Source organism: Pseudopodoces humilis, chromosome 20, assembly GCF_049639895.1.
Source record: "Pseudopodoces humilis isolate 2021_Gansu_Grassland_sample_001 chromosome 20, ASM4963989v1, whole genome shotgun sequence".
Taxonomy (NCBI): Eukaryota; Metazoa; Chordata; class Aves; order Passeriformes; family Paridae; genus Pseudopodoces; species Pseudopodoces humilis.
The window spans coordinates 24,552-51,536 of record NC_142219.1 but is presented as its reverse complement, the minus strand read 5'-3'; the positions used below and the strand labels follow the sequence as shown (position 1 = coordinate 51,536).

Here is a 26,985-nt window from a genome sequence, read left to right as displayed (position 1 = left end):
GACCTCTTGAAGTTAAGAGCAAACTCTTCCAGCTGAAGTGGGCTCAAGCCTTTATCTTTGGTCCATCAGCTCCCTATGATGAACGTTTATTCTTCATTGCCCACTTTTGAAAAATGGGACGAAAGGTCAGTGTGAATCGTGCAGCATCTTTCAGAACTACAAGGGAGGCAGCTGAGGTAACCTTGCTGCTACAGCCTGATGTGAAAGGGGGCACTGTGGATGTGGGATAGAGCCAAGCCCTGGAGCTCCAGGCTGCCCCAGCACAGGGCCCAGCACAGACAAACTGTGCCCTGAAGAGGGGCAGAGCATGCTGAGTTTGTGCTGAGCAGCTCTCAGAGCACCCAAAATCCCTGGAAAGCATTTTAAGATGCTGCTGAAGCCTTTGTCAGTGGTAACCTCAAGCCCATGACATGTCAGCGAACTTGTCAAGACTGCCAGCACAGAAGCTGCTCATCCCGAGGTGAGGGCTGCAGGTTTGCCTGAAACTCGGGGATTCTGACACTGATACTGTGCACTCCTCCCAGCCCTGCCCAGCTATGCTCCCTTCTGCCTTCCTCCCGAGGATGGCTCTGATCTGCCCACAGTCCTGTCAACTGTCGAAAGAAATGATTCCTAATAAGAAGATATTCCAGAGCTGATTAGCAGGAAATTACTACGTGTGATGTTGCTAAGCAATCTCAGACTGGCTTGACTGCCTGGAAAAACGCTTCTCTGTTGGAAAACCCCGGAAAAGTTGAGCGGTGGTCGGTGGCTGCTGCTGTCTGCTCAGAGCAGAGGAGTCGGGAATAGGGCAAATAAAGGTCCTTGTCCTGTCGAGGCTAGTGTGACGGCTATTGGAAGTGAGAAAGAGCTCTCCCTCGAGAGCAGCAGCAGCTGCGGGATGGAGTGGAGGAGGCAGCAGGCGATGCACAGGGTGGAGCGAGTCCTGCAGACTGGAGGGGGGTGTAGAGCGACGGAGAGCCACTCCCTAGAGACAGGGCTTTGTGGCAAAGTGGCCACGAACATCCTTCCACGGTGAATTTAAATAGTTGTTGGAAATGATAACAAGTTTATCATTTTTTATATAACTTTAGCCGGGTTTTGTTTGCCTTTGCCTGGGGGAAAGGAATTGAAGTTTCTTTTCAAAGGACGGTTTCACTAGTGAGGCCTGATGACCTTAACATCTCAACAGGACTGGGAATAGCACAGAAGATGCACAAAAGATAACGACCATTAATGAACAATAACTCCAAACATCACCCCCGGCATGGTCGGAGACACCTGATCTGGGAAAAGAGAGTTAAGAGAACTAAGAAGGAGAACCTAATTACCATCAAAGGCAAAGGGAACAATAACCAGTAGGAAACAAAATACTAAGAACTGTGTAAACTGGGACCAATGAACATTGAACCGATTCATTTCTCTGGGTTTTGACTATATATGTGAAAAATCTAGTAAAGATCATGTGTGATGGAATTATTTTCTCTTCACAACATGGGCAAAGTATGGATTAAATTATTTCTGTTGCACATCCTAGCCAGACTAAAGTAATATCTTAATTCTCTAACATCAAAATGTTGTTGGAGAGTTTTTGCTTTCCCCGCAGTTTTGGTGACATGGTGAGTGGGAGCTGTTAACCCTGGAGTTTGGAAATCTCTCTGTGCATGTGGAACCAGAGGGTGGGCTTTGCTGGTCTGTTTAAGGAGCTGAACTTTGTTTTAGTATGGGGCAAAGCTCTCGAGATTAACAGCTCTTGAGCTACAGCAGGCAGCTGTTGGTGAGGATCTGAGCCCTGTAATTCAGTTGTTTTCCCTCCCTTTTGATTTCTCTGGTGCTGGAGCGGTAACTTCAGTCCAGCTCACCCACAAGAAGCAAGGTTTCCCTGCCGATTCTCTTTAACCAATTTCCTTCAGAAAAAGCAGCACCTAGAAGCAGTTTTTCATCTCTGTCCATTCTTTGTTATCTCCACTTATTATTTATCTTAAAACAGAAACTTCAATTTTATTTGTACAAACCTCAAATTTAAAAATCATTTGCAAAGCTGTTGAGTGTATTAACATGCCAGTAGGAACTGGGGAAGGCAGATGCTGAGTAGGAAGTACATGTTCATCCTGAACTAGCAGGAGCTAGAGTTGTCAGGATGTCCCCTGCCATCTGGCCTGTTGGAGCCTGTGGCAGATTCACAGCTCTCGAGGGAGGACACGCTGTAGAGGCCATAGGATATCATTATGCTGTTTATGGGGACAAGACAGACATTTGTCTCGATGAGACGGGATGTCAGTCGGGGATACTACAACCACGCGGTCTTTTCCATATCCCCTTAAAAACTCGGAGATGAAGCTGGTACTTACAGAAATGTTGATGTTTAGAAAAAAAAAAGCCGTGTCGGAACCCTGAGGGTTTTCAGCCAGATACCAAAACGCGAGGGAACTGAACCCGCTCCTGCCCGCGCGGCGCAGGGCGAGCGGGCCGGGATTGCCACCGGCGCTCGGCGCTGCGCCGCGACCAGACCGCGCTTGCGAGCCCCACGACGTCGGCGGAGCCCTGACACCGCCTCCCTCATTAGCATCCCCTCCTCCTCCGCCTCCGCCGGCCGGCCGCAGAGGGGTGCGTGGCAGCGGCGCCGGAGCCGTGGCGGCTCCCGGCAGCAGCAGCAGCTGCCACTGCCGAGCCGCGCTCTGCTCCGTGCCAGCGCCAGCAGCAACTTTGCCGCTCCGCAGGCTGCAGAAGCAGAGCGGTGTGACAGCGCACCCGGCAGCGGAGCCTCCCCGACAGCGCGAAGCAGTGCGGAGCGGAGTCTCTCCAGCCTCCCTCCCCGGTGGGGCGGAGCGGATCCCCCCCTCCTCCATCCTCGGCGGAGCAGCGCGGAACGGCGTGGAGCCCCCCCACCTCCGCCTCTCTTCCTCCTTCCCTGCCTTCTTTCCTCTTCAGCGGCGGCCGCAGCCCGGGGCGGAAGCGCGGATGCTGCGCGGAGCCCGGCGGAGCCCATCGAGGGGCCGGGGCCGGGGCCGGACGCCGCGAAGAGCGGGGGGATGCTGAGCCCCGCCGCCCGGCACCACGCCCGCCGCCGGGAGATGCTCCTCATGTTCGCGCTGTGGCTGGCGTGGCAAGAAGCGCCCGCGGCGCCGACCCCCGCGGAGGAGGACATCACACGGGGAGTTGTGAGTTACCGGCGGCCCCCGTTCCTCTCCGCTCCCCCCTGCTCCCCACTCCCCCGCCACCCGTCTCGCCGTGTTCTCCCCCACCTTCGGGCATCGCCGGCCCACGCGGCGCTGGGCAAGCTTCGGCTGCTGAATACATTCCCTGGCGCGCCCCGCTGCCCGGTACTCCCTTTGCCGCCAGTGCCTTCCATCCTGCTCCGGCTGATCGGGCCCTTTTACACCTAGTGCCCCCTCCAGCATTATCTACGTGGTGCCGCTCATTGCAGCTGGTGCCCCCCCGCGCAGATGGAAGGGTCTATTTATCCCCCCTGCACCCAGTGCTCCCCACCCCACACCCTCTGTACCGAGCCCTTTGGAAGTCAGAGTCCCCCTCCCTAGCACCCAGTGCATCCCACTGCACCCAGGGCATGGTGCCTTTCCTGCACCCCAGCCTGGTGACCCAACTTTCTCCCAGCCCATCATCTTAGGGTCATGGCCTCACCAGCTTTCATACACGGATGGTGATTTCTCAAGCGTTGAGAAAGGGCTGGCCTGTGTCAAGGGCTCCCTGCCTGCCGTGGAGCCACACAAACTCCAGCAGCAAGCAGGGTAAAACGGCACGTTTGGAGTCAGAGCGATCCTCTAGGACTGAGACATGCCTCCTGGATGTGTTAAGGGCTGCTCTGTGCCGGCAGCAGGTGGAGGGTTGCCTTCGTTGCGGGAGTCTGCATAGCGCGGGCATCCTTGTGGTCCTGCTTCTTCCCTCATAGGTGCCTGCTTAGTCTGCAGGTATATAACAGGTTTTAGCGGGCATGGAGAGCTTAGGTCATGTCTCTGCCAAGTCACGGTGCCAGCAGGTCTATAGAGCTTCACTCCCCTGAGAGAGAAGAAATTAAGGTTTTCCTCTTGGAGGGGTAAAAGTTTGTTGTAGCTTATACCAGTTGTAGCTCAGAGACACCCCACCACTACCTGCATCTCAGAAAGCTATAGCTGTGGCTGGGTGTGGGTGGAGGGTCCTGCGACTGGACCCGCCAGTTCGTAGAAATTCCCTGAAATTCAGTGAATTTCAAATGCTGCCATTGCACTGCTGTGAAGGTGGGAGGGAGGAAGGGTTTGCAGCAGGGCAGGGTTATCTAATGAGCAGGGCTCACTCAGAGCAGTGCACCAGGACATTGCCTCCACCACCGAGGCTCTAGCTCCGAGCGTGTGCTTCGTCTCAGACACCTGGCAGGGAGGACTAAGCCTATCGTTTCCCATCTGCTCCTAGGTGAATAGAAAACGTAGTGAATATAAAGTATACCCACATCATTATGATGCATTCACTTTCCTCTGTAACCAGATGTTAGAGCTGGAATTAATATTTCATGCAAACAGCACACAAATTGATGTTTTCTGCCCCAATCACTTTGTCTTTGACCTGCTTTTACCCTCGCTAGCAAATATGCTGCACTCAGCTTTTACAGGGTAAATGTTAATACTCAAGAGGCTTATTAGTTACTGATGACAACTTTCAGGCATTAAGGTTCCTTTTTAGTCCTGGAGTAGATTTGAGCACTCTTTCCAAACCCTGCTATAGAGCTGGGGCTGTTGGGCAAAGCAGAAGATGCTGGGGATGATGGTGATAGAGCAGAAGTGAATTGCAGGAGAAGGGCATTACATTAAACCAAGACTTATTTAGGCTGAGAATCCAATGTTTAGGGTGTATGATTGGTGTCAGGGTTCTGTCTCCTTCCTGTGGATGTGATTGCTGGGGCAAAGAATCTCTCCAGCTTGAGACAGCATTGGTAGGTTTCTAAAGGGATTGAATGTAAATCAGGTTTATGATTATGCACTCTACTAAGCAGCAGGGAGCACAGAAGCCAGATATTTTCAGAGGTTTTGTTAGAAAAACTATCCACTTTACAAAGCAACAACGAAATTAAAGATCTGCGAGGCATTTCAATCAAATATTTGAAATCTAAGTAACATGACACCGTGGCAAATAGAAAGGTCTGCTAACCTTGGAAAATTGTTTCCAGCAATTCTCTGCAGTAAGCAGAGCACAATGTCAACAGAGCTTTTATATCCCAAATGCTTGCCCCTTGCAACCTAGAGGTTTTCAGTGCTGAGCTGGACTGTGTCTCTGAGCTCTGTCCTCTGCTCCGCTCCTGCTTGAAGTTTGTTCTAAATGAAACAGTGGTGCTGAGCCAAATTAAAGTTCAGCACAATGAAAGAGGGCTATAACTCAAAGGCAGTTCTTGTTAGCATTTCTTGTTAGCTGCCCAGAGTAATATAACATGGAATGCTTCTCCAGATTTCATTACTAGTGGAATACCCTGCCCAGTGTATAAATCTAACTTGAATATTAATGTCTTTATTGTTCTCCATTAGCTGCCCTGTCAAAGAGAACGTAAAATAGCAGATGGAACAGAGCTTGAGTGATTCCTTTGAATTTTAGTACGCCACTTTTGAGATTTACGACTTTGCATTTTGCACTGGTGCCTTTACAGTAAACCCCCAACCCCTCCTCACCACAGCATTCACAAATTGCATCTTTTTACGGCTGTTGAGCTCGGACGTCTCAGGGGTGCAGGCAGCAAAAACTTCCTATACGCTAGTAGTAACTTGGTAACGAGAGCTCTCACTTCACTGGGCTTTGTACCAGGTCTGGGAGAAGGTCTGCCTTCAAGCTGTGCTTTTCAGAATAGCTGGCGTGTGTAGTCTGAGCACCAAAGGTGTTGACCTGGAGACTGGCTGCTTTGTAAGGGAGCCTGCTGTTCCTGCAGACAGCTCCTGCCCACTGGGCTGCATTGCTCTTGTGGGGACATGGCTATGCAGGGCAAAACCTGTGGCTTGGGATAGACTGACGCCTGAGGCTGGGCAAGCTTGGCCCCGAGGGAGATGCTTTGCCTTAGGGAGTTGCTTTGCCTGGCACAGAGGTTGCCAGACAGGAGTTGTCAGTGGGGTGGTGGTGGCAGCTTCACTGAGATCATCCTGTGTGGACATGGGCTCTGGCATCAGCAGCTGAAGGATGCAGGAGTGCCAGGAAAGTTTTAGTTTGGTTACAAGAGCATGGGTGAAAAAAAGAAGAAGGCTTCTTCTTGACTTTGTGGCCAGGGGTGAGAGGGAAAGTCTGTGTATGCCCTCAAGGCATTTATCCAGCTGGGGATTCCTGGGGGCTTGCGTATGCACAGCCTCCTGCTCACAAAGCCCTGTCTGTGTTGTTCCCAGAGAAGTTGCTCCCAAGGGTTGGAGGCATTTGCATTCATCGATGGAGACCAGGGATCTGCATCCCTCTCTGCCGTTTTCCCAAGGGGCTCTTTGTTTAGGGCAGGGCCCTCGCCTTTGTGGCCGCTTCTCATTTGAATGACAAGGATGCATTTGTGAGCAGAGCGAGAGAACCCTTCGAGGCTGTGCCCCACCCCTCACTCCCCCTTCCTCCTGGCTGGCTGTGGTGGGCCAGGGAAGAGACAGAGGTTCCTCTGTGTCCCCACATTAGGGAGCAGAGAGCAGAGGGACAGGAGGAACAGCAGTTTCCTATTAGTGTGTGCCCTACATCTCCCAAGTGCCAAATTTCAGAGTAGAAGCCAGCCCAAGACTCATCCTTGATGTTTCTGGAGTGCTTTCCCAGCCCTGACCAGGGTATGACCATCCTGGTGCTGTCACTGACAGCTGCCCACGTGCCACATCCTGGTCCAGCTGCCCTCCTGCTCCAACCTGCCCAGAGTCAGCCAAGAACTCCCCCAGACTTCTGCATTTAAGTACCCAGTGGGGCATGTCCCTGAGTGATGGCTTAGCTCCTGGTGCAACGCTTGGGGTAATCAGCCTCTTAAAATAAAATCGTTGTACAAATGTAGGTTGTTCCATGTATCAGGACAAAGTACCATACTTCTTCTGTTTCTGCTAATGGGGAAATTAAAAATTGATAATCCCAGTTGGAGCTTCATTCAGCCTTCTAAAATTGCAAGTCTTTAAGGACAGAATGCTTAACAGGTTCCCTAAGCTGCCTTGGAGAGAGGAGCTTTGCTTGGCCCCTCTGCCATTAAAGCACTTCATGCCTTCCCATATGGAGTAGTGCCCATCCCAGATCCACGAATTACCTTCAAGAAAGCTAAGCAACCATATTAAAAAAATAATAAAATAAAGTTGGTTACATTTTAAAATACCTCTTGAAGCCAAAGTACAATGCAAACTAAATTGACAAAAGGCTGTCTGTAAGCTTTCAAACAGCCAGGCTGCTGTGAAAGCATTTAATCTGGTATTAAAGCCCTGGTTGGTGTGAACCACTCTTTCCCTTTCAGATTTGAGACCTCCATGTACAGTAATGCAATTTCCTCCTGGGCTTGGTTGCTATTGTGGTGCCAGCCGTGGGAACTAGTCAGGGTAGTCAGGCCAAATTACCCGCTTTAATGAAATTCTGTCCTCGGGAAGTGTTCAGAGCCAGTGGGTGAAACCCTGCTGTGTCACCAGGGACTTCCCCACAGTTGGTGCTGGGATGGAGCAGTGAGCTCCTGCTCTGGCCTCACTCTTCATCCTTGGTGCTGTGTTGGGGGTAGTAGTTCCTGGCTAGCAAGTTCTCCCCGCTCCCTTCCCTGGGGGCAGCATGTAGTGAGGCTGTACCTCCATCCTCTCCTTTTGCCCCTAAAGTCTTCTGAGGCAAAGGGAGATTGCCACCTGTGTGATTCAGCCTGGATATTTTGTTATTCTTCCTCATTAAATTATACCTGCAAAAGAGGCAACACTAAATGCAATGAGTTCCCATCCCTGCCTGGCATCTGCCAGGGCCCTCCTAGTTTGGTGTTGGGTGTGACTCACCAGTGGGACTGTGTGTGTTGGCTCTGCAGAGGATAAGGGGTGACATGGGTGTGACATGGATGGTGTAGTCATGAGACTGGAGGACTTGGCTGTCCATGACAGCCCTGTTTGTCCTGGCAGGTTCATAACTGGCAGCGGCCGCTCACTGTGACTCATCATCAGCGCCATGCACTAATTTCTCATTATTCTCTCCTTGGCAAAAGTGCTGCAGGAATGGGGCTCTGTGGCTCCGGGAAAAGTCATGCTGTGGTTGAGGGAACCTTTATTTCTGGTGTGGGAGTAGCTGTGTATCCTGTGTGGGTCTTGTGTCCTGGCTGGCCCTGTGGAGGTGACAACATGAAAGGGAAAAGCCATCACATCTCAGCTGATTATGAGAACACGGCCCACCACATCGTCACTTTTTAAAGTGTCTTGCTCAGACAAGAGCACCACTTGAAAGCTTAGGGTTTGCTTTCAAAATAACCTGAAATCTGACAGCAACAGTTCTCAGAATTTTTTTCTTTAATCAAAATCACTTTAAATGGGTAGATTTGGGAGTTTCAGAATCTCTTGCTGCTGCACACGTGCCAGCTGCATCTTCTTTGTCCCAGATTTTTATGAGGATTGTCTCTGTTTTCTGGGTCAGAGAATTAAGAGATTTGATGTTATCACATATGCAAAGTTAAATCCAGTGCAAAACAAAGCAGACATGCAGGAGTAAGGGGAAGGAGCTGCTGGAGGACCAGAGAGTTTTAGATCAGAATGAGAAACTGCCTTTGGCAACGAGTTTGTTCCAGGAGAAGACCTGACATGGAATAAATGCTGACATTCACCGAGGAGGGTGGTCTTCAGATGGGATTCTGGCTTTTTAATTAGCCATGGTGATTTAATAAAAACAAAAACGGATTAAATATGAGGAACTTCCCGCATTGGAATACGCACAGAAAATTGTTCTTCCAAGAAATCAAGAAAAGACCTACAGTTCCAGGTGACAACAGTCCAAATACAGTGACTTGGGAAGTGGCAGTATATTCAGGATTTTCTTCATATTGTTTTTTTGAGATGGAGTTTCTGCCTGTTTCTGATGGTCAGTGGTCAGGCAGAGTTCTTCACACCAGCTCACATACTATTTAATCCTGACAATATTGATCTGTCGAGTGAACAAAAGCTATATTACCTGTGTCACAGGGCTCTTGCTCGAAGGTGATGTATGTATTTAGATTGTATTGTCTTGTTGTTTAACTAACCCCAACTGGCATCTCTGTGGTTCAGCTCCCAGCTGCTGAAGATCATCCAATAGTGCCAGTGCTGCTGCTGCACCCTGGGTATGCTCTGAAAGCCAAGTGTGTTCTACACAGCCTGCTACACACATCCTTCTTTAAGGATACAGGACAAAAGTCTTCCTCATCCAAAACCGAAGTGGGAGATAAGTGGACTGCTTTACCCACAGGTCTGTCTCTGTTTGTGGAGGTTGCCTGTCATGCACCATGGTGGTGGCATTTAACCCCCATGCAGCTTCCCCACAGCTCACACCAAAACCACCTGGCTCTGGATTTTTTCACTTTCCACCAGATGCCTATGGCTGGAGATGGCAGACTACCAAGAGATCCAAAGAAAACTTCAGGGGCTATTTGCAGATTTGGAGGATTTCACTGTCCAAGGGCTGAAGATCTGAGGATGGTGTTGGGACCAAGGGAGCAGCTGAACCCTGGAGGGGACCCAAATGGGATAAAAAGACTGGTGTGTGAAGAAGGGGTTCACACAGGATCACTTTTAAGAGGAAAACCTGAAAACACTTCTGAGAAAGCATCCACTTGATTGGCAGCTGTAGACTTTCCAAAATACTGCAGTTTCTAGGCTGTAGTGCTTGTTCTTGACTGTCTACGTATCAGTCAACCCTTCACAAAGAGTTGCTTTTCTCAGTGAGCTGCTGTCACACAGAAGTGCTACTGCTGATAGTATGGTTGAAGTACATCTCAGGAGACAGATTCCCCTGTTTTCTTCAAAATGGAAGCTGTGAGTTTGCTGAGCTGCTGGGTGATTCTGCTGGGCTCCTCCACAGCTATAGTTACCGAAAATTTGGATGACTGCTGGGATTAAAAATGTAACACAAAAAAATGCTCCTTTCGTCTTTATGTAGCTGCTGCGAAATTTAGTTACAGGATCCCAACAAAAGCACAAGGAGCAAAAAGATAACCATGACTGCTGGAGACAATTCCACCATGATCCCAGATCTAATTACCTGCAGCACTGGAGTTGATGTATTTGGTCTTTGGGAAAGGGTGTCAGGTCTCATTTATCACCAAGCAAGAAAAAAACAACAGTTTTTCATGCTTTTTCTGAGTCCATCGCATGCTGTCTCCTCTGGAGATACTACAGTCGTGTCCTGGCTGGTGATTGGTCAAAGCTGTGTCTTTGACAAGGTTTGTGGTGGGGAGCATGGGAGGTCCCACCAGCCCTTACGCTTGTTCCCACCTTGTTACTTGTGTTTACTTTGTCATTTCTGTCCCTCTGTCATGCTCACAGTGTCCCTCTGTTCATATCTGCCACAGCAGGACAATCAGCGATGATGCTCAAGAAGCATTTTTCTTCTTTGATAAACTCCCTGCATTAAGCTGGCTTTTATTTTTCTTTTATTTATTTTATATTCCTTTTCTTTTTATTTTGTTTGTTCTCCACTTGGCTGTTGTTTGGCAAATTCCCCATTGCTCCGTACTGAGCCATGATGTCTCTGCCTTTGCATCTTTCACATCAGAGATGCATTTTTGGTCAAAAGTGAGAGGAGGTTGGATTCACAAAAGGAAAATTCCTCACAGATACGCCTATGAAATGGCAACATGTTTTATATGAAGGCAGAGCTAAAGGGAGGTAGGTAGGTGGTTTGGGACTTTTGCCACTTTTTTTTTTTTTATGCTGCTGCTCCACACCTGATCAATGAGACTCCAAAATGAGGAATCTTGCCCTGCCCAAGCCGGCACTGAAGCATACAGCAATCCAGTCCTTTCTCCCAGGTGGGTTGCATGTCACATTTCATGACAGAATGACAGGCCTGTCAGACAATCTGTTGCTGTTTTGGCATTTCTGATACACCTTGTGCCTTGGTACACACTCAGCATCCAGAAAGATCAAAATAATCTAGGGGAAATCAACTGTCATGCACCAGGTCCTGTATGGGCAATGAAGAGGCCAACACTGATTTGTGCAGTCTCCTACACGCTCAGTGGAGTTAAAAACTTACCCAAGAACGTACCAGAATTTTCTCTGCCTAAAGTCCACAGCATCAAGTGCCTGGTCTGCCAGGTTCTGTGGCATGAGGTGTAGTTCCTGACCAAGCAGCTTCATTACTCCCTGAATGGTGACCTGAGCTCTGAGCTCCGGGTCTCAGAGTCAAAAGCTTCTTTTGTGAAGAAGCGTATCCAGTGCAGACTGGAGTTGGGTGGCTTTTGTGTGTTTCTCATTCGCATTTTTATTACTGGGGGAGGGAACAGGGGGTTACTTTCAATGGTCTATCTCTTCCCAGTAAAGTCTTTCCATGCATCAGGGTTTGCCTGGAGCCCAGCACACCTTTCAGCCTCTTTCCCCAGAGGAACAGCTTCAGAAGGTTCATACTCCCTGCCTGCTCTGTGCAGGGGGTTGTGGAGGCTGGAGAAAACAGGTGCCAGTGGGAGCCCCTCTGCAACCCCCGGGGAACGCGTGTGCCCCTCCCTGCAGCCCCTTGGTAGTCGCAGAGCTATTCCAGAAAATCGCTTTTTTGAGCGAAAGGAGTTTATTTCTGCAACAGCAAACGTCGTGGTGAGTCACGGCTCCAGAGTCGAGATCTCCTGGGAGCTGTGCGTCAGCCGCTTTCCTACTGCAGACAAAACCCTGGGCGAGACCCCGGCCCCAGCTCCGGCTCCGGCTCCCGCCGCTCCGGGAACAGAGGAGCGTCTCGTCGGTGTCGTGCCGATGCCCTCTTGTGGAAATTGGGAAAATAGCCGAGAAAATATGCTGGCGCTGGGCTGGGAGCAGTGGTTAGAAGCCCCCCCTCTGCTGCCCAGGACCCCCATTCCCATAGCTCCCCTGAGTTCAAGTTCTTCTTATCTTCTCCATGTTTCTCTTCTATTTAATTTATTACTATCCTTAAAAAGTTGCCTCTTTTAAATGTCTAAATAATTATAACTGTTAAAACCAACTTGTCTCTTGCATTTTCCAGACTTGGCAGCTCCTCTGCCTTCCATGCTTTCCTGGAAAGCAGTGTCTGTAAAAGCCCATCTGTGTTGGGTAGGTCACCAGTGCCAGCCCAAGACAGGGCTGTGCATCATCAGAGGTGAAAGGGAGCCAGAGGTCTGGGAATTTTGTGTGGAATTCATCCAGAGTCCTTGCGGTGACTCTCTGTCTGTCCTGCATCGTGCCTGTCTGTGTGATCACAGATACTCATTTTTGCTTGTGTGTTTAGAGAAATCAGTTCTTTGGGCAAGGACATCTGCTTTTTTTTTTGTAGCTCTGTGATCATCTCTCAGCCTGTGGGTTATCTAGGCCAATACTGTGGCTGAACCCTGACAGTCCTTTTAGTTAATTTCCTTTTGTGGAGGAGCAATAATGTATTTCTGATGTGTTGAGGAGCCAGACTTGTTCAGAGCCAGGCTTGAACAGGGACAAGGAGCTGAGTTCACATGCTCAGAGAGGCTCGGATCTTGTTCAGAGCCAAGATACACAGCTGCAGTAGTTAATTAATATTGCAAACTCTTTCAAAGCAGAGTTTCTGGCAAAATTGTCAGCTCTGCTGCGCAGCAGGTATGGATGCCTGAATGGCCTCCAAAGGGATCCATTACAGAATAACGAATGTTTCTTTACCTGGATGGTTGCAAGAACAGCAATCAGAGAAAATCGATATGGCATGCTCCCCATCCCCAGTGTAGCCTTGAACCCTAAAGAGCAAACTAATTGGCAGCCAGGTCCCCAGCACATCACCTTGGGATGCTCTAAAGGACTGGAAGTCGCTGGGTAGCAGCTGGGAGTGGGGTGATGCGTTGGCTTGGACAGCCTGGGGAAGGGTGCAGGGTCTCACTGCATCTGTGGGTGATGAAGCTGGGCTGGTGCAGAGGAGGAGATCTCAGTTTGCAAATAGGGAACAGATTGTTTATAGCAAAAAAAATAATAATTTAAAAAAAAAAAGTGACCACTGAAGCCATGACTGAGCCTGGAGAAACCGCAGTAATAAAGGCAGTGGCAGCTGGAGTAAAATATGACCCAGTGTGTTCCCTATGAGAATGAGGGCAGGGGGAATTGCTCTGTTAAGAAAATCAAAATACCTCAATTTTTCAAGGGCTTCAGGTGCCCATCCACATTGTTCTGGAGAAGGAACTCATTCCTGGGGCACTCAGTTGTGGGAGCAACAGCACTTTCTGCTCTTATGGTATTATCACAGTCCAGACAGGACATGCTCAAGCCATCCCAGAAGGAGTTGACCAGAACTGGCCCATCTTTGGTGACTGTGCAGAAACAGAGCTGCTCAGAGAGAAAAAAAAGACAAAAAGGAAAAATGAGGCAATAAACAGTCTCCAAATGACTGAATAGCAAGACCTCACAAACAAGATAGAGTAAGTCAGAGGAATCCATAATTTTGGTGTTGAAGGAAATGCCTTTTCCTGGATTTATTTTTCCTATAAGGGGTGCAGCTGTTCCCAAACAGGGCCTGCTTTCCTGGATTGTGGAACATGTGCTGCCAGTACCTGTGTAAAAGCAGCAGGGAAAGACAGAAGTTAGCCAAAGCATCTGGGAAGAAAGGGTTGGATCCAGCTCCACTGCAAAAGAGGCAGAAGTGAGTGGGTCCAGAGCCCAAAGACATCCCTCCCAATTTTCCTTGGGCTTCATTACTGGAAGAGCAGAGTGGCAATGACAGAAAGCCAAGTCGAGGTGGAACTCATGAGACACAGAAGCTCTGCTAGGGAGAGCATCACTGCTTCGGAAACCATTGTGTATTGGAAAGTATTTGCTTTATTATTTTTTTTTTTTCTCTCCTCGCTGCTCCTTGATATGGTTGGGCATTTTCTAAATCATTCCCATGTGAGTGGAGAGCTCGGGGGGCAGTATTTCACATTTCATAATCTGTATGACTTGATTAATTTGGCTGTATGTTCAAACCTCATGAAATTGGCCAGTTTTGCTGAGGTTTAAAATAGATGATATCCCTCTCCTACCATCAGTTTTGCAAATAACCACTTGTTGGCTTCTTAAAGTGTTACAGATAGAGGACAGGCTGTGCGCTGCCAAGGACAAGTCATATTTAAAAGAGATAGTATGTCTTCTGTGAGAGCTCAAATGAGGGAATGGATGTTTGTGAAACTCTTTAAAACATGGTTATGTCAAGAGCAAGAAGTTCGCCTTTGGTTTTCATTTGTATGCAAGGTGAAGAAAGGACAAGACTTCTTTTTCTCTTCCTCTGAACTCTTACGATCTTCCACCATAGAAATTGGTGATAATTGACCCAGCTGGGTCAAGGTGTAATTTTGAACCTTGAGTATTTTTCACTCTGCAAGCAATTTGAATGATTTGACTTTAACACCTTGGCAACCTATCACTGGAACAAACAAAAATCTGGTGAGTAGATGCCAGCGGAGAGCAGCATCGATCCAGGCTGTGGGAAAGGCCAGCAGCTGCCTTCCCCCATACGCAAGGGCCTTTTCCACTGATTCACATCTGTTTTGGTAATTGGCTTTTGCACATCAGACTGAGAAGTGCTCTACAAGCCGCTTCTTTTCTTCCCCCACTTCTTCTTTCTGGGAGATTTACTTAGGTTTGAAGAAAGAAAGGGTGAGTTTTGAGTTGCAGGGTGAAGATGAACTTTGAACAGCAGGGTGAGGGTCCTCAGACTGCGCTGGTACATAGGAGTGGGACAGGGCTCAGCAGCCTGGTGACCCTGCTCCTGGCACCAGCCATAGCCCTGGGGCTGGGACGGTGTGCTGTGGAGTGGGATGAGATTTCCTGTTGTATGTGTGCAGTCCCTAGTGTCACTGCTCACTACTGCTCTGCCATCCACCTCCCAGAAATGCCTGCTTAATTACTGTGGCTTTGATTTTGACAGCAGAAATTTCCCTCCCTGCCTTCCAACCTTCACAGTTTTCTGCCAGCAAAGATAAAGCCCCTTTGCAGAGGCTGTTTGCTCCTGTTTGCTCCCACACGAGGTAAAAGCAGGGAGAGGACCAGAGAGTGATGCCTGCCACAGCCACAGGACCTTTGCCTGAACGTCCCAAGGATGCCCAAACCAGGAGTTAACCCAGCCTGCAGCAACACCTCCTAGTTGTGTATAAAGGGGGCTGGAAAGACAGGGGCAGTGATTTGGGATATCCTTGGCAAAACCAGCCAGCCCTTTGTGTTTTGGGGCCGAGAAGTTTTCAGCAGGTAGGGGTGGAGCCTGCCCACAGCACCTAGAGCAGGACCCTGCCTGCAGGATGCAGAACTGGGCCATTCTGGAGCAGGCTGGCAGAGGCAGTGCGAGGGTGATCCAGAGCATTCCCCCTTACTGACATTAGCAAATGCTCTGCATTTATCTGTGGGAGGGATTTGGAGGAAACTCATCATCAGATGAAGGTCTTTCAGATGAAGTTTTGCCTGCAGTTCATTTGACGCCACTAGCTGCAAATGTTTTGTCACTGTGTTGCAGTACCAGTTTAGACTTTTTTTCTGCACTCTGTTTAATGCCAGCTGTGGTTTATTAGTATTACTGGCAAAACCCAATGGTATTTGGGAATACATCCTAGTTTCCCGTCTTACTGTAGAGCAGAAGGCTTGCCCATGCTCCCTGCACCACACACATGGAAAAGCAGCAAATCCAGAGTGATCCCACAGCAGGTGGATGCACTCGCCTCCCCTTTGCAGTGCCACAGAGCTGTCTCAGCAGCTCCTTTTACATTGCCCCTTACCTGAGCCCAAGACAGAGCACAAGGGCCATGGGGAAGGGTTGATGGAAGCAAGGGCTCAGAGAAGCTCTCCACATCTCTCCCCTTCCACTGAGTAATGCAAAAATTATCAGTTTAAGGAGGTGTTGCCTCAGTGATGGAGAAGCAAAAAGGTTTTCTGTGGTGGCAATTGGGCTGATCCAGTTTGGTGCCTTGAAAGCACTGATTCAGCAATCAGTAAAATATGCACTTGTCTTTGATAACAGCTAATTTCCAACTCCAGGTATCTGTTGTTTTAACCAATACCTTTTAAATACAGCTTCACTGGGGGCAATAAATGCAATGAAAAAGTAAAATGTAAAAATTAGCAAAGCTGGCAAATATAATTAGAAAAATTTGTCTGTTAAACAAACATCGATTGTGGGTGAGGTTAACTAGTGGTGTTTCCTCCAGGATGAGCTGGGAGGTGAGGGTCTCTCTTCAGCTCTCCCAGGCTTATTTTGCAGGGATGCTGGTACTCAGCAGCTGCTCTCAGTGCTCGAGAACTTCTTCGGTTGGTGTCATTTGATGTGCTGTAACAACTTCTCCATCCTAAATACAATGTTGCAGTGCCAAAGGGCTTTGATAGGGAAATGTTCCCACCCAGCCCAATCTTTGTAACTGGTTATGGGTCTCCAGGGCAGAGAGGATTCTGAAGTCCTCTGAGGAGAAAGGTTTCTTTCCTTTCACTCCGCAGCTCACAAGCTGGTGTTACAAACTCAGTGGCAGGCTCTCCTTGCATTGGTGCATGCCAAAGATTTCTCTTGTATTTTGATGATCACCAAGAGATGTTTTTCTTGCACAAGCTCCTCAGCTGCAGCTTCTAAATGAGCCTGTGTAGCTTGGAGGAGCTGTATATTGTTACCCTCTGGGTGCAATACTGCTGGTATGACATTAAAGTATCAGATGCTGAGAGAGTTTTCAGTGGCCTCATTCCAGGACTGCTGCTTTGATGAGAATTGGCGCCTTGTTGTGCATTAAATTATTTATAAATTTTTCTGTTAGCGACTGGATTTGAGAATTAAAATGCGTATGTGAGAAAAGGTTGTCAATAATGAAATAAGGTAACAAAAAGATATAGCCATTATATGCATAATTAAAATTATATATAACTGTATCTTCTTTATGTAGCTGCTTTAGCATCTCAACTAATCGGCCCCTGAATCCTCCCCCTGTCTGAGTTTGGCTCCTGCTGCTGCTAAAGATGCTGCAGAGCTGCCCTGAGTAGGGCCCTGGCTGGTTCCTTGGGGACAGTGGTCCCGTCTTCCCACTTTTCCTCAGTTTCCGGGCTTGAAGAGTGGGACATTATATGACAAGGCAGAAAGACAAAGTCTTCAATTTGCTCAATAAGCTGTTTTTATCATATCCCTTCATTAGTGTGTTCCTCTTTCAGGTGCCAAGATGCTCAGAGCCTTCTGAGGGTGCACTAAGTGGTTCAGACACCCCCTTATGAGAAGCAGTAAATCTTTTCTCCTTGTCTATTTCTTGGCATGATGTAGAGCTCAGACACTGAATCTGCAGGAGGCTAGATTGGGATTAATTTCCTTAAGATAGGGAGCTCTCCCTGCAGGCATGTAGTTGATGGGCAGTGGCTGTTGAGAGAACCTGGACCAAAAACCTCCTTAAACACTATTCTGGAGCATCCTGTACCTGTAATGGAAAAATGCAGTGTCCTGCTCCTGTGGGGCAGGTTTTCTGCAAGTGGTGAGAGAGGGAGGGATCATGGCCCTACAGGCGCCTTCCTTTGGTACAGAGCCCCAGGGAGTGTCTGACCACACTGTACGTGCTCAGCCCCTCTTAACAAACCAAGGGGACAGGGAAGGGCAATGCATGAGAATGTTGCTTTGATTTTCCCTGGGGTGCCTTGGAGACTCATGGCCAGTAAAGCCACAAAATGAGCTTGAATAACAGTGTAGTCAGACAGCTCTTTAATTAAAAAGCTATGGTTTCACCACTTCTTTAGCTGGTCCCAGCTGGGGCCAGCACTGTGGTAAGTGTGCAAATATAAAGAAATATAATTTCCTGCAACCTTTCTATTTTCCCTTGAAGCTCAAAGTCCTGCCTGTGGCAGACCCCATGTGGGCCTGCACTTCTGGCTTCCAGTACTTCAGGCTTTCACAAAGACTTGTTTTCACAATGTGTTCACAGAGAATAATTTAAGCGTTAACCTTTCATTACAAGATGTGTGTCCAAGAGGGCCTTCCTGTAAAGTCCACCCTTACGTAAAATTAACATGCACTTACTCACTGGGGTTCTGGGGAGAGCTCTTGTTCCTGGATGTTCCCCATTTACCCACTGCCTCCTTCCCCGCAGCTTCACATGCCCAAGTAGTGAGGAATTTTTGCTTTACCTCTGCTGTCCTCAGGTCCCTGGTGTTGTGATGGCTGATGCATGCTCAGATCTTGCCTTCATTGGCCAGGAGGGTGCTCAGTCCTGTTCACTGGGGCTGTGTGCAGGGAGCAAGTGGAGCTTCCAGCAGCAGAAGGAGGCTGAAGCCACACACTTAAATTATTTTTCTTGCTGTTCAGATGAAATACGTCTTGAATTTACTCTGCCTAAAGTTGTTTGAACTTTTCTTGTCCAAAGACCTTGTTTGCTTTCCCCTAGTAGTTTTACTTTGCCATAGTGGAGGATTTATTGTTGGAAATGCTTTGCTCGGCCTGCTCGAGTTGGCAGGGATCATCTCTAATGTTCTGGGCACAGGCGAGAGGACGGGTGTGGTGGGTGCAAAGAGCCACATGCCTGTGTGACAGTATCTGATCCCCGAGGGGAATCGTTGTGGGCTTGTGGGCAGGGTCGCCTTGGAGCGCTTGGCAAGCCAAGTGGGATGTGGGTGCTGCACATGGGCTGTTGCTGGTGGGGGAATAACTGCACCAGTGATGATCCTGGCTGGCACAGAACACCATGGGAAGACCCCAGGCTCTCACAACGTGCCTGCCCCTGCGTGCTGAAGGCTTGGGGCTTTGGAGGACAGCAAGAGGTAGTGGGTTTACACAGCCTTGGTAGCATCCATGGGGATGAGGCTTATCCCAGCACCAGTTCCTCTCCTCTCAGCTTGGTAAAAGGCTGGGTACGTTGAGGATAACAATCTCCATCGCTGAGCAAAAGGAATGTTTTGACCTCTGCGGGATTAGGGCTGTTTTCCTCAGAGAGAAAAAAACCATCCTGATTGTTTGGGCCTAAGCTTTAGCTAGATAGTCATTTTAGTACTACAATAGCAGGCAGAATTGTGGAGCTGGCTTGCTTATCCTGATTTCTGTTTTGCTGTTTATCCTGTTTATCCTCTCCTTGTCACCCTGAACTTGTTTGTCTTGTAAAGAACCAACCTACCATGCTTAAAAAGAAATCATCAGGAAGAAAACTTGCTGACTGAGTCTTTCCTTTGCCTGTGGCAGTTGAATAAGCTCATCATCTTATATAATATTAATATTTGTAAAAGCAGACCTACAGAGCTCATAAATCTTCCATAAAAGAGGGGCAATATCTATGTCTATTTTAAAATGAAGCAGGTAAGTAGGTTCCAGAACAAACGAATATTGATACAAAGGAGGTGGAGAGATGAAATAAATGAAATTGCCATTTTAGTCAGAATATTCTCTCTACATATGTAATACCAGAAGCCTCATTACTGTGGCAGCCAACACTTCACTCTGGGTGATCGCTTGATCCTGGAAAGATCCAGTGCCTGGCTGCTCCCTGGTATTCCATTCAAGTGGCTTTAGGAGCAAAAAAAAACCTCCAAAATTGAAGCAGAGCTTATTTGCAGAGGGGAGGACTGCATTACCATTTTTCTGAACTTTGTCCTTCTCCAAATGGGAAAAATAAAAGTGAAAAAAATCTGTAGTTTTGGGTTCTGTTAAACATCTTTTTAAGGCAAGAAGCAGGCTTTTCCCCATTACAGACAGGAACCCAGATGAGAAAAAAAAAAGTACAGTTTATTTTTAGCCAGTCAAGTGAGTAATCTGTCTCCAAACACACATGTGGAAGCTGCTCTGTGAAGGAACAACACCGTGGTGCTGCTAACAAGGTCCCTTTGGCAAAGGCAAAATCTGCTTTGGAGCAGTTGGTTTAAGACTGTAAATCTTCTGTTGGGAATCACCCATGGTAGAGGATGGTAAAATGAAAGGGTGAAGAGGCAGGGGAACATGGAAAAATTCCATTTTTTTCATTTTTCTTCACTTTTCTTAGTACTACTGCTGTGAGACAGTTGCAATGGCTTTTTCCCTCTGCTGCGATCATCGTGCAAGTCCCACCATCTGGAATAGGGCAAGGGCCCCAGAAGGGCCTCCAGCCCCTGGAAGGGACACTGTTTTGTCCCTAAACTTCCCAGCTGTGGTTTGTAGGCAACGTGTGTGCTGCTGCTCTGTGCTGAGCAGCACCAGGGCTCTTGCTGGCAGCTGTGTTTTGCTGGTGGAGAGGCGGGGCAGATGGGTGGGTGGTTTTGGACCTTTTTGCCAGGCATGCAGCTCTTTCTTTTTGCCTTTTGGTTTATTTTTTTTTGCTGGACCTGAGCCAGTGCAGAGCCTTTCATTCTGTATTTCTCAGTGGTAGATCTGGATCAGAAGATTAATTCTGGACTTGGCTCCCAGACCTATCTTTGCTGATGGTGATTCCCATAAAAATTGAACCAGGATCATGTGAGCCCCAGACCAAGGTACCTACCCTGGGGCATGGTTTGAGTCATGTAGCGCAGCCCCACTTGTTCCCATCTCCTCTCAGAGCCAGAAGATGGTTAGACATTGGCTTAATATGATTTTTTTGATGAAGCAATTTTTTTTTACTTTTGAAATAGTTCTTGAAGCTGAATATTCTCATGGGATTAGGTCGATTCATTTAGCACAGTACACTTTTAAGAAAAGTTTTTATCGTGCCAGCTGAGGCAAGAAATGTGTTCATAGAATTTTAGCATTCAGCTGAAATCGCTATTTCATTTAAACATTTCTTAATAAGAAATAAAAGATAATGAGAGCTGGCAATAAAAAAGTGCTTTTTTATTAAGGTGAAAATAAGAATGGGATGTGTTGAAGTTATCTCAAGGGAAAATGTTTTCATATTCTTCTTTATAGAAGTATGTAAGTTTAGCCTTTGTCATTATCAAGGACAAGAGAATATCTGAGAAGGGGACATGCAGACAATTAGCCAGACAACTTTTGCTCCTTCTTTCTCATCTCCAAGCTAGCTTCGGTTTCTCTTGAAATTTTCTGCCACAGCAAAGGTGGAATGCTAAAGTTCAATGTTATGAATCAGCTTTGCTACAAGGAGAGAGGAAACCAGCCAGAACCCCTACATGGAAAAGAGCTGAATGAGAGCAATATCACAAAGGTCTATAAAACTAAGGAGGATCTGACTAAAGCAGGATAAACTTGATGGTCTCGATGAAAAATCACATGAAGGGAGATCCATGCTTGCAAGGTAGATCAGGTGAAGGATTTGTGATCTCTGACCACTCATTCCATCTTTTACGTAGAGAGCCCCCAGTTTGCTTTGGGGTGTCCGTTTAAATTTGTGCTTTCTCTGTTCTTTGGGCTTAGGAAGGAAAGGAGACCCATGCGACTTTTGTTGGCTATCCCGCTGCTGTTTCTTTCCCCAGCCTTTTGCTGCTGCCTTCATCCCCAGGAGCTCCCAAGGACAGCTGAGTTTTGTCTGTCTCTAGTGTGGCAGTGTCTCCACTGTCATTAGAGGAGAAATGACATTGTCTCCATGGCCAAGGAAGAAACCAAATTAAATTCCACCATCCTCAGCAGTTGATGGGCCAGCTGCTGACCTCAGTGTCACAGCCAATTTCTCATGAAGAATCAAAGATTAATTGTATTGCTAAGTTCTGTCACAAATGGCTTGGCTATGCAAAGGGACAAACTGTAGCAGAGTAGAAGACGGGATGGCACTGGGCCTGGCCATCAGCCCCGTGGCAAGGAAGGGCTGTGACAATGCTCACACATTCCCAGCAAGGTGGTAGCTAATGGAGGTGCATTAAGCAACAAGAAACGTCCAGATAAGCTGTTTCCTGAGCGCACCATCTCACTGAAAGAAGGCAACTGTGAAGAAGGGTGTGGAAAGAAGTGAATTGCTGGTGAGAAACCCAGCACAGCAGGCCATGCTCCCCAATAGAGAGTCACACCAAGCCTGGGGAGATCTGTCATGAAGCTCTGTAAGTGTGAATTTGTCTAATTGGATTTTGCAGAGATGGGCTAGGGGTACTGTGGCATTCAGGGTGGCAGCTGCAGGTGACACCAAACTATGAGACATTCAGAGTGTAGCAATAAGCAGCTACTGGCTTCTGGCACTAATCTGGCTGCCATAAATTTGTGGTGAATTGACTGTAGTGGAAGTCTGGATCAATATCAGTCTTCATGAGGCTAAACAGATCAATATTTGATACAGATAAAGAAAATAGAGGGCAGGTGTTTATGGCATTCCCTGTGTGCAGTGTTATTATTCTTTGCTCATCCTTCTGCCGAGGGAATGGAGGGAGAGAGAAGGAAGGTAAGGAAAGACTTAGAAATGTCTCGTAATTCACGAGACATTTAAAAAGCAGTTGTAAGAAGGAGATTTATAGCATTTTTCCCATCAATTTTAGCCTGAAGAGAGAAAGAGAAAAATCTTCATAAAGATAGATTGTCCTTTGAGAGACAAATTCCGATTGAAATGTGGATTTGGGTTTAATGAGATGCCTGTGGCAAGGGGATCACTGGCACATGGCTGTGCTTGTCTAGGCTTTGGGAAAGAGGGACATTCAGGGGTTTCAGAGTCCCTTCTGCTTTCTAGTGGTAGAGAGACCCACACCTGGCTGTAAATACTTTAGGGCAACTGGCACAAAGGTGATTAAACCAGGGAGTGTGGAAATGCTGGAGAGGAGGGCTCAGCTTTGTGTCAATGCTGAGGTCAGCTGCCTCAGGTCTTGGATGACTGTGTGGCACAAAGAGGGCTCAGAGACTTCATGACTGAGCTTATTTCCAAACAAAATCCTGGTGTTGTGAAGGTCAGAGTAAAACAAGCCACCCTTACAGAATCATTTATGTTGGGAAAAACCCTTGAGATCGAGTCCAACCATTAAGCTAATGCCCTCAAACCATCAGGGTGCACTGAAGGGAGAGGACCTTCAGGGTGTATTTTCCCTGTGTCTGTATTGCCTTCCTTTCCTTTTCTCATTTCCCCTTCACCTTGTTTCACAGGACTGGCTGACAAAATTTGGGTATCTGCCTCCTCCGGACCCTGTCACGGGGCAGCTGCAGACACAGGAGGAGCTCACCAAGGCCATCACTGCCATGCAGAGGTTCGGGGGGCTTGAGGCCACAGGAGTCCTAGGTCAGTGGCTCATGACCCCTCTTTCTTCTTGGTGCAGAGCGAGGCAGGGATGGCTTTTTGCAGGTCTGTGGGGCAGAAGAGACTTGGTATTGTGTTCTGGAGCAGCATCAGGAAAAGCGCCACAAAAAGATCACATGGGTGGAGCATACGGCCCAGTTTGCAGCTGTAGGAGTAATTACATGGCTCAGGTGCTCTGTTGTCTTGTGTTTTCAAGAACCTGAGGCAAGCAATTATTTCAACAGACCCAGAGACCCTTGGGGTTCTTAGTGTGCTTAAAATAGCTCTTGGTGTGTTCCAACAAAAATAATTAAAAAAGACTAGGGGATAAAAAGGGAGAAAGTTGTCCTGTTTGAAACCTTACTTGCAGCATCAAATGGAATTGAACAGAAATCCTGATTAAGACTCTCAATTTGTATACATTTATATTTTGGGTTCTTTGGTGCTGGGGCACAGGCAGGGAAGGGAGAAGGATGGTATTGCATTACCCCAACTCTGTTTGCTCTTGCTCAAAGTGCATAGAGCCAGGAGGTTCTTCGGGGCTCTCCTGCGATCTCACTGTGCCACAGCAGCTCCAGCTACTCCCCAGTCATGCCCAGCCAGCCAGGAGCCCATCACCTGCTCCAGCAGCTCCGTTGGCCAGCAGGGGCAGGCAGTGGCATCTGTGTGGCAGGCACGTCTGCCTGGGAGGGAGCAGTCCAAGGGCAGGCTGAAGCAGCCTGAGTTCACCAGCGTGGCGTGGGTCATTTCTCTCAATGCCTTCACTGAGGGAAGGAGAAAGCCAGCATTATCCCGGCCCTCTGAAGGGTGCCTCTCTGTTCTCCTCCCCTCTGTTACCCTCCCACCACGGGGCCAGCGTACTTCTGCTGCTCAGGACACAATTAAGGAGAAGCAGCTAATTAGCAGGCGGGTCTCTATCCATCCCAACACCCCAGCACCTCTCCACTAGTCCTCTGAAGCCACGGCTGCATCCCAACACTTCCTTTCTCTGGTCTTAATTGAGCACATGCAATAATTTCTCTTCCACTACATCAGAAGCTGCAGGAGACCTCAGAACAAATTGCATTTTCAGAGGAGGCATTTGAAACGGGCCGGGGTGGGAGGGATGGCTGCCCTGGGGAGGTCATAGTTGTGGGTTTGTTTATGAAAACAGAGTTTAAGAGGTAAAGTCAGCTGGGAAATGAGTGAATGAAACAACTTTTTTGCATTTCAGCTGGTGAGAACAGACACTTCAAGCTTTCATTCATTTAAAATAATTAATAAGAAGGAATATGGACATTCTTCAAATGAGCTCCTAGCTGAAGAGAGATGGAGTTTATTTACATGTGACTGTTTCTCCTTGGCAGAGGAATACTGGGAAATTCATCAAGAGAGAACAAAACAGAATATTTAAAAAATGTTTTAAAACATAATCAAAGCTGGCCACAGGTGGGCTTCCAGCAGTAATTGCTGTCCAGTGGCGGAAGCAGCAGTGGAACATAGGGGCCCAGTGTTCCTTGGGTGTCACCACAACATGCTGGGCCTAGCCCAGTGGGCTCCTGAGTATTGACTTTTGCTCTTCTGGCTCATTCTTAGCATTTCATTTCCCATGTCTTTGTTCCCCTGGGATTTCTTAACCCACCAGTCCCATGATTTCTTGTTTTTTCTCTAACGCTAGATGAAGCCACCCTGGAGCTAATGAAGACCCCTCGCTGCTCTCTGCCCGACCTCACCACTGAAGAGACCAGGAGGAAGCGATTTGCCCAGACTGTGACCAAGTGGAGAAAAAGGAACTTGTCCTGGAGGTAGGAATTCATCAGTCCCTGCTGAAGTCTTGCAGCGAAAGACCAGTTCCACAGTCACCTTTGTTAAATGTGGCTTTGAGATGAGTTTTAGGGTGATGATTAAAACATGTCCCTCTCAGCTCCCAGGACCCCATAGACCATTTATTTTAACTCTTCTCCTGACAGTCTCAGCAGTGATTTCTTGGACACACTTGGCAGTGCCTGGGAATGGTGCAGATTTGGCTGTTGAATTAGCTGTCAGCTTTTTGCTGGGTTGCAATGGTTGTTAGAGCATCTTTTTTCTTGAGTTCATTCGGACTCTGTGCTTTCTCCGGCAGCAGCCAAGTCTGGAGCTTCTTCTCTTGCCCCACCTGAGTCCAAGGGTAGGAGCATTTTCTGGGTAATAAAGTCGCTTTTTTTCTCCTAATCCTTGATATATATACGGGTGAGTATTTTTCCCTCAGTGTCAGGGAGGGACAGATGTGGGTCCCTCTGCACCTGTGACACACACAGAAGTTCAGGTCCAGCTTTCAGAAGTATGCTGCAGGTCAGGATTGGCAAGCAAACTGATCCCTGTCTCACCAAGATTTGTGCTTTTTGGGACTCATTTTTCCTCCCTCAATTCCCATGTGCTGCACTGATTTTTTCTCTAAGAATAGTGTGCAGCATGAGGTGCTTGTAATGTCCTGAAAATACATGTGGATCTTATGGGAAGTTCTCCTTACTAATAATAAGTTTCTCTTTGATCCTGGCATAGCCCCTAGAGAGAGTCCTCTTCCCACTGCAGTAGTAAATCTCAGCTTGGCTGTTACTGTTGACACATGTTGAAACTATGGCCTTAGCAGATACTTTATGGTCCAGCAGATTCCTTTGAGACTTTATTTTGAGAAAAGATAAACAAAATTCAGCTTCAGTAAGAAACAATTTTGGTTCACAGATGGCTTCATGTCATAAAGTGACCCATGTTATCACACCTCAGCCTGTCTCCCTGTTGCCCAGACCTGACTTGATGGGGAAAGAAGAATAGACTCCACATTTCAGAAGGAAGAAAATCCTTTAGAGGTAAAAAACAAACCTGCCCTGGCATTCTGGGAGCTGCCAGAGCCAGTGCAGGTGCATGGCTTGTGCACAGCCTGACCCCAGCAGCTCCTGTCAAACCTGAGTGACAAGCCATGTCAGGGCAGGTGTGGTGGCTGGGCAGCACGTTTGCGGGACTGGCACTGCAGGTCCATCAGGAGTTTGGATGTGCTGACACAGTATCCTCAAATCCAGGATGGAGACAAATGTGGAGGCGAAATGGGGTCTGGCTGTTCTGGTGGATGCAGCCCTGGGATGTCTCTCACCCCCTCAGAAACTGATGCTGCAGCAAAGATTGCCATAAAAAGGGGTTTAGGTCTGAGACAATATTATATGTAAGGCATAAAAAAAATCCATTTCCTGACAAAGTAATTTCTGCTTCTTATTCTTTGATCTTTTCCAAAATCTTGGCTTTTGTCCAAGAAAGGGCTGTATTTTACAACTGTAGGTTGTAGCCAGCAGAACGCTAGAGCATTACAGAAATTCCAATGTAGTATTTGCATCCAGCACTTGAGATTAAACTGGGTTTTTGGAAAGTGCCGTGAAAATTGGCCAATAGAGACATAAAAGTTTTACTCTCTTACCTTTCACACATCGCTTCAAGATTTTAAAAGAGGAAAACAAAACTAAATGCTACCCTGACATGGATTTAAAAGTTGAAGAAAAACCTGAACAATTGAAAGGCTGGAAAAACAGGTGAGCGGAGCTGTAGGAAAGGATGGCCTCAAAATAAGCACGTGCACTGATTGAGAAGGCAGTTTTGGGCAAACAAAATTTTATAGATATACAGGTCATTCAGGTTTCTTCTTTTTACCTTAGAGTACAACTAACCTGTGGGACTGGAGGGCTCAGGGAGCAAACCAATGCAGGCTGCATTCTGCACAGCTCACAGTACAGCCTAGTAGCACCCTGGTACATCCTATTGCAACATCAGAAATAGAAGGTTTTCTGTGCTTCAGCTCCTTGTAGAGGTTCCTGGATATTACATCACGTACATTTTCTTTTCGCAGGATTGTTTTTGTTATAATTTTATTT

At 47.6% G+C, this 26,985-nt stretch overlaps 1 protein-coding gene across 3 annotated transcripts in view; it reads left to right on the top strand.

The window, feature by feature from the left end:
* The first annotated feature begins 2,638 nt into the window (after window positions 1-2,638).
* MMP17 (matrix metallopeptidase 17) overlaps window positions 2,639-26,985 on the top strand; it is a 42,914-nt gene continuing 18,567 nt past the window's right edge. For all 3 annotated transcript variants that reach the window (XR_015774279.1, XM_088065237.1, XM_014253647.2), the window contains exons 1-3: window positions 2,639-3,140; window positions 22,981-23,113; window positions 24,768-24,894. Coding sequence is in view for 2 of the 3 variants with exons in the window: in XM_088065237.1 (XP_087921363.1) it covers window positions 3,012-3,140; window positions 22,981-23,113; window positions 24,768-24,894 (389 nt within the window). In the remaining variant the exon portion in view is untranslated. The remainder of the gene's footprint in view (window positions 3,141-22,980; window positions 23,114-24,767; window positions 24,895-26,985) is intronic.